At 40.0% G+C, this 7,132-nt stretch overlaps 1 protein-coding gene across 2 annotated transcripts in view; it reads left to right on the top strand.

Moving 5' to 3' along the window:
* ap3b1a (adaptor related protein complex 3 subunit beta 1a) overlaps positions 1–7,132 on the top strand; it is a 64,192-nt gene that overhangs the window by 7,004 nt on the left and 50,056 nt on the right. The window contains exons 1-5 of one of the 2 annotated variants that reach the window (XM_032539275.1): positions 563–1,288; positions 2,562–2,637; positions 2,761–2,835; positions 6,065–6,160; positions 6,430–6,590. In XM_032539275.1, coding sequence (XP_032395166.1) covers positions 1,125–1,288; positions 2,562–2,637; positions 2,761–2,835; positions 6,065–6,160; positions 6,430–6,590 — 572 coding nt within the window. In that variant the 5' untranslated portion in view covers positions 563–1,124. Of the gene's footprint in view, positions 1–562; positions 1,289–2,561; positions 2,638–2,760; positions 2,836–6,064; positions 6,161–6,429; positions 6,591–7,132 lie in introns of those variants that run through there. The other variant, XM_032539276.1, reaches the window with a different exon arrangement.

The following is a 7,132-nucleotide window of genomic DNA, read 5'->3' as shown; positions in this document are numbered from 1 at the left end:
CAGCAAAAAAAGATTAGCGTCAACATTGCAACGTCCTGCGATGTGACTATCGCACATCGCGATGTTGATGCTAAAACCCAATATTGTTATATGTCACTAGATGTTTTCCTGCCCTGAGCTGTGTTTTTTTTTCCCTTTGTTACTACTCTCATGGGGTCATTTTAGCTTCTGTAGACACGCGTTTTTGAAACACATCAAAAGTTGTTTGTGTGATTTAGTTAGTGGGTTATTAAAGTGACTAGAATAGTCTGTTATATTAGCAACTTCTTCCCAAAGAAAGGGTAGGAAGCAAATTCTGCACCCTCTAAAATCCTTTAGCAACATTCACATCTTAAAGGGTATTTCCTGACATTCAACTTGGTACTGTTATCTTTGATGTAGGCCTGTCCTGTTGGCAGTGTACAGTATGTGCTCTCAGTGGTGTCAAGCTAAAGTGGATTATTGTGCAGTGGAGGTGATGAAAAGTAGCACAGTGTTTACCCACCAGTGTAGATAAGGCCCTCCTTTTTCCCTAGAGGGAAGTGACCACAGGCACAAAGAGACACAGTCGCATACAAAGGCGGGAGGCAGGTGAGATAGCCTAGTTTCCACAGGAAAATGTACATATATAACATAGTGTAAGAAATGAACAAGCGACCACAGCTGACCAGCATATAGTGTCAGAAGGAACAGGGACTACAGCAGAAGGAGAGAGGTCCTACCCGAGTGAGCAGGCACTACCCTTAAGCATGAGTATGACTTGCCATAAGCGGAGCTGACGAGGCATCTTGTGACTTTTTTTGCCCAAGAGAAGAGGAAGGGAGTAGTGAATGACAGGCACAAAGCCAGTGAAGCCTGTGCTTTTTTCCCACTCTCCACAGCTTTGACAGTTATGAACAAGAACGACTTGAGAAGACAACTGTAAATAAAGCCAGGAGAACAGGGCACACAGCCTGAAGGAAAGTAATTACCACAGCTCAGTTTCACTCTTGAGTTACTCAAAATACAGTCAGCTGGGTTTGTGGACTTTGTTCCTTATATGGCTAACACACACACACATGCACACACACAAACACACGCACACACAGAACAAGCACTGGTTTTTGAAGTTTTTTTTTTTTTGACTGCTGTGGAAGAAAGCCGGTATGGATGTCGGTTTCTCATCTTTGCGCTCTGAGGCAGTCGGAGCCATGAGGACGGTGCTGGTGTCAGCGGAGAACTTACAGCTCACTCTGAAGACTGAGCCCAGTCAGGAAGAACAGGCCCTGACACACACCAAGAGTAGCCCCAAGGAGACACACAAAGCCGGGTACTGTAGGAAGATCACCCACAGCACTCTGATGGAAACATACAGTAAACTGTGTTTTTTACTTATTTGATGCAAGTCTTTGTTCAAGTTATTTCCTCATAACATTGGTCTGCCGGATATTGGTTGTTTGATTGTCTCTTCAGTGACTATTGTTTAAAAAAATATATAGATATATTTGGACATAACAAACTTTAAAATCATGTGTCTTAATGTTTTTTTAACGATTGCTATAGTTGCAAATAATTTTACCTGAATTAAGATTACTGTGTTTAAAAAAGAATAATACAATCCTAATGAAGATACTATAAGTTTATAATTTAAAATGAAGGCTCAAGTTGTGTAGACTTTTAAGATGCATATGTGTCCCTAGGTTAGATTTGGTATTGAATTGCTATATCATATTGGACTTTTGGACAATTTAGTCTCTTAGACCAGTGATGAAAAATGCTAATGCCAGCATGCTAACATGCTCTCAATGATATCGTCAACATGCTGATGTTTTGCAGATATGTTTACCATTGTTACCATGTTAATTTAGCGTGTTAGCTTGTTAACACTTGCACTTCACACAAAGTACAGCTCAAGCTGATGGGAATGTCTTTAGTTTTGCAGATATTTGGTTGTAAACCAATGTTTGTTGACCTGAATATGGCGCTAGATTAAAAGCGAGCACCAAAGTAAATAGGATTCATCCTCTGAAGACCACGGCGATTCGGCCAATTGTTGTTGAGATATTTCAGTCTGGAACAAAGTGGCTAAAATATACTTGTCAATTGAATCCTCAGAAAGATGCCCATCTGCATCGATCCCACATTTTGTTTTCCAACTGGACATGGCCCCTCTGTGTTTAGCCTCAATGTGGAACAAACAACCTGTGTAGTTGCACAATGATGTTGCCTGTTAGCCAAGGAATGAGCCATTGTCATATCACGTTAGTGCAGGAATCTTTGCAGAAATTGGTGTGATGCTGCTGTTGCATTGGTAAAGATGACATTCTTGCTTTTTTTTGGGTGCATTGTCAGTGTACTGTTTGGCCCCTAAAAACCAAAAAATGTAATAATTGTTTGGTCTATAGGAGCCAACTTGACCCTTGCATGTTTACTTTGTAATCTGTGACGCTATCACAGATGTTGTAGACATGGAGCTTTCACACTACCTTTGGTCAAGCTTGAACTCTTGAAACCAATCAGTCAAGTCGTCTCAGCAATGCTCTCTATGCCGGCTAACCATGTTGACCATAATACGTATAAGTTACACTATTTTCTGTCCTCAGGAATGAAGACCTTAAAGAGATGTTGGAGAGCAACAAGGATTCACTCAAACTGGAAGCCATGAAAAGGGTTGTTGGGGTGAGTGCATCATGGGTATTGACCTACATGATATTTGAATTACAAACAGCATTGTTGCATGTGTGTGTCTTCTCTCAGCTGTTGTGTTGAATATCAGTGATAAGACGGTTTTGTTTTTTTCAGCTGATTGCCAAAGGGAAAAATGCATCTGAGCTGTTTCCTGCAGTCGTGAAGAACGTTGCGAGTAAGAACATTGAGGTATGACAGTATTAAGAAATATATAACATTACTGTTGTCATTTTTACTACAGTTGGCTGTTATGATTGATTTGATTCCCATGTGAGACAGCACGTGGATACACTGCATGATGTTGGAGAGTGAACTTCCTCATAAAGAACAATAGTCTCATGTGGATTGGCTTCGTTTGAAAGCTCTCCCTTAATTTAGTTTGTATTTAATAAAGTTTTTATACAATGTTTAACAGACAGTCTTCAACTTAAAAGACAAAATAATCACATAAGATTAATGACATTAAATAAGAAGTCAATAAATAAAGATAAACACGAGGTAAGCCTTGGTTACACAAAGTTATAAACAATCACATGTTCCACTGTCTGCACCCTTATTATAAACAAGATGTGTATATTGTACACCCGCTGTAGTGTATTCAGAGTAGAGTGCAGTGTAGAGTATTCAGTTGCGTTCTTCGCAAATTTGTACTATTCCACGAGTTTTACTCAAAAAAAGTGGCTGAATTATCATGCGTCACAAATCCATCGTCATCCGCTTATCCGGGTTTGTGTTGTGGGGGCAGCAGCTCCAGCAGGGGACCCCAATCTGAAATAAATAATCATATTAATTCATATATTACAAAAAGGGTAAGAGAAAAATAGGCGCTCATCATAATACAAAAAAAAAATGAATAAATATATTCGAGTGTTAGCGGAAATCTGATACAGTTTACCTGTTATTTTTTTATGTTAATTTTTAATTGTGCGAGTACAAAGGGGAAGACTAAATATATCGGGTCATTCTGTGTCCTTATGCAGTTATCAGACCCTGCGTGCATAAGACATTTGTACAGTATACATAGTACGGTTGTCAGTTCATATAGATTAAAGCTGACATTAGCTGCCTAAGAAGAGATCTTCCTTTCTCCTCCAGTCCATAAAATCCCCCTTCCCTTGTCGCTGGACATTTTCTACCCCCCTCCTTTTCACTTGTTCTGGATGGCATATGGTCAAAAAGTCAAAAATAATACATAAAACAAAAATACTGTTACTTTAAATAAATGTTTCTCTAGAAAATGTAAAAGGACTTGGATAAAGGTAAAATCACAACATACTATTGGAATCAATATTCAGTATTTAATCACTTAAACCAGTGATGAAATAAGACTAAGTGTCTGTAACAGTAACTCCAGTTGTGATAATGTCCGCTCCAGAAATCCACCCAATTGTGACCAGATGAAATGTTTCTTTAAACATTTTATTAAAAACCTATTTTCTGTTTTTGGAACATTTATGAAAACAAGATCCTTGACAAAGCGTCTCACACAACATGGTACAAAAATCGATAGTATTGGCATGCACTTATATACACAGAAATCAACACGCTACTACGGACACACAAGATGCGGGAGGTTACTTTCCTAAAAGTGTCTAATTCAACACTCTATTACCATCTACTGTATGATATGGGACCGCCTCTCTAAATAAATGTCCATCTTGAATTGTAATTTTGTTATAATTTCCATACAATTGACAGCTTTGACTCCTTGGGTCCACTGGTCTAGGGTGGGAGGGTAGGGGTTTAAGCCTAAAACGTATTTTATTTTCTATCTTTTTTTACTGCAAAACATAAACTGGTGCAGCATGAAGACACTGTGGGTCGGTGTGAATACTCGACTAAATCATGGCAGACTTGTGCACACAGACTATTCAGTGAATGACCAAACGCTAAGCAACAGCTCAAGAGGGGTTCCCATGCCCAGAGCCTGTGAATATTGATTAGCAGCAGCAGAATAATCAGGTAGCGTGAGGGGCAGCATGTGAGCCGGGGGCCGCTGTGTGCGAGGCATGCAGCCGAAGCAACTCATGGCAGGGTAGGGGAGCAGGTGGGCGGATGTAATTGGCAGAAGAGAGCCGACAGTCACGTCTCCTCTCTCCCACCTCGTATACACCAGCTGCTAAGGTAGTGCGAGTTTCTCTGTTTCTCTCTCGCTTTCGTTTTCTTCCACACTTCACTCACCTACAGTATATCTCACGAAAAATGGCCTCTTCTCATGTTCCCACCCTCATCCCTTCTCACCTTGTCACTGTGAGCTGCCATTGATCCCCGCTAATTAAAAAAAACAGCACAAGAGCCTGCAGGTTATTGACTGTTGCAGGATTTAATATCAGTGCACTTTATTTTCATTAATCACTACTTCATTTTAACACAACATATCATAAATGAATGCACGTCATGGCATGCTAGTGTATGTTTTTCATTGCAAAAAAAAGAAATTGTATATAAAATCTTATTTTATGCAAAGCAAATTGTAGAGCCCTTAATCGCCTACTTAGTGGTTCAGAATGAAATCCGTTGCGTGCTTTGTGGTCAGGGAAACCAGATCCTTGAGGGCAGATGGGTTGTGTCTCCTTTTATAGTGAGTAATGCCATTAATTCCAGCAGTAATGACCAGAACGATGATTGAGAACTGTGGTGCACTGCTGCAGTTCAATACTCACTGCATTAGAAAGCATGGTGCTGATTACTAATTAAACTCTCGGCGATTGCACCTGGAATGTAACCTTACCCCAGACCTCGACCTAAAATCAGTTTTTAAATGAAATTCTAAATAGTTCCTGAAGTAAATCATAATTTTTCCAAACCACTTTGATTCCAGTTATTATTTATGAACCGGCAGCATTATTGGCCAAATCAGCTCTGTTAGTTTTGCTTTTCTTTTTTTCTGGATTAGCTGATGTGAATCAGAAAATGATCAACCTTTGGGCTTCAGTTAAACTTGTCAGAAAGCTAGACAAATATTATCTCAGGCTTTCCTATGACAAAGAAAATATGTTGAAGCCAAAACAGAAGACGTTGGGGGTCAAATAATTCAATCGTAATTTTTGAAAGAGAGAAAAAATACACAACCTCGCTCTCTGCCTGAAACAACACTGAAGCGAGTCTGCAGCTAGTGATATCAAGACAGGAAAACCTTCTATACCAACTTTTTTCCCTCCACTCCTTGAAATAATAAACCTGAATTTCCCACAGAAAAATGTAGCTAAGACTCGCCCTGTTGTTTCATACATTATTGTTGATTTACTTCCTTTGATAGCGGCAGTCTTAGATGTGGAAACTTGCAGCGCGTCCTCTCACATAACTCTTAAGTTTTGAAACACAGCTGGTGTCCTAGACTGCTTTCCCATTGGGCTGCATTCATTTCCACTTACAGCTGCTTGAAGTTATTGCTGTTTGTTTTAATTGTCCTTTGCAGCTTAAGAAGCTTGTATATGTGTACCTGGTGAGGTATGCAGAAGAGCAGCAGGACCTGGCTTTGCTATCCATCAGCACCTTCCAGCGGGCCCTCAAGGTAACATCTACTCCTTGTCTCTGTCTTTCTCTCTTTATCATTATTAACATGATAAAAAGCTGTCTTTTTGTGCCTTTTCTTCTAATTGCTAAGATGCCAACTGTGTTCTTTTTTGTAGTCTTGTGGTGGTTCCTAATCTACACAAAGCCGCATATTATGTCCAACCTCGATGTGCTGTTAAATGCTGTAGATACAGTAAAAGTAATAAGCAGAAAATATTCTTTTACATACTGACACAAGTGGGTTTTATTCCTGTATATCAATGGCAGGACCCAAACCAGTTTATCCGGGGCAGCGCGCTGAGGGTTTTGTCTAGTATCCGTGTCCCCATAATTGTCCCCATCATGATGCTGGCGATCAAGGAGGCAGCAGCTGATCTGTCTCCATATGTCAGGAAGACATCAGCCCATGCTATCCAGAAGCTCTACAGGTACAGTTCTGTTAGTCTGTTGTTGTTTCTGTTGTTTGGGTAAAAACCTGGGCTGCAATGGGAGCTGCAGGTATCACTGGGTAAAGCCAGTAGTTAGTAGCTGCACTCGTTAGCTTGACTGGCTCTCGTTACCACTTCACTCCTGAGCAGTTAATACAATACATATTGATATAAGGGGTTTTACCCTGCAGTTATCTTGCTCTTATCAGCTCAGTCTTTCTAAGGCATGCATGGATCAAAGACTGAATGAGGTCCTAAAATATAAGCAAAGTAGTAAAACTGAACTCGAATAGATGATTTGCATAATTGATTTAATGGCTAAAATCAGTACTTTACAAAACAAGGACTGAACTCTATTACACATTATACCTTACACATTCCCATAATGAACATAAAAAGTAGGGTTGTAGGATTGCTCCGTTGCTGCCGGAAAATCTGCCGGATTTTACTCATTTAGGCCGGATATCCGTTGCCTTGGGCTTCCTTTGTGTTGGCATTTTAAACTCTGGTGGATTTCTGAGGACTATGGTTAACTGCTCCTC

This window comes from Etheostoma spectabile, chromosome 16, assembly GCF_008692095.1.
Source record: "Etheostoma spectabile isolate EspeVRDwgs_2016 chromosome 16, UIUC_Espe_1.0, whole genome shotgun sequence".
NCBI lineage: Eukaryota > Metazoa > Chordata > Actinopteri > Perciformes > Percidae > Etheostoma > Etheostoma spectabile.
This window is presented reverse-complemented; position numbering and strand designations above follow the sequence as displayed.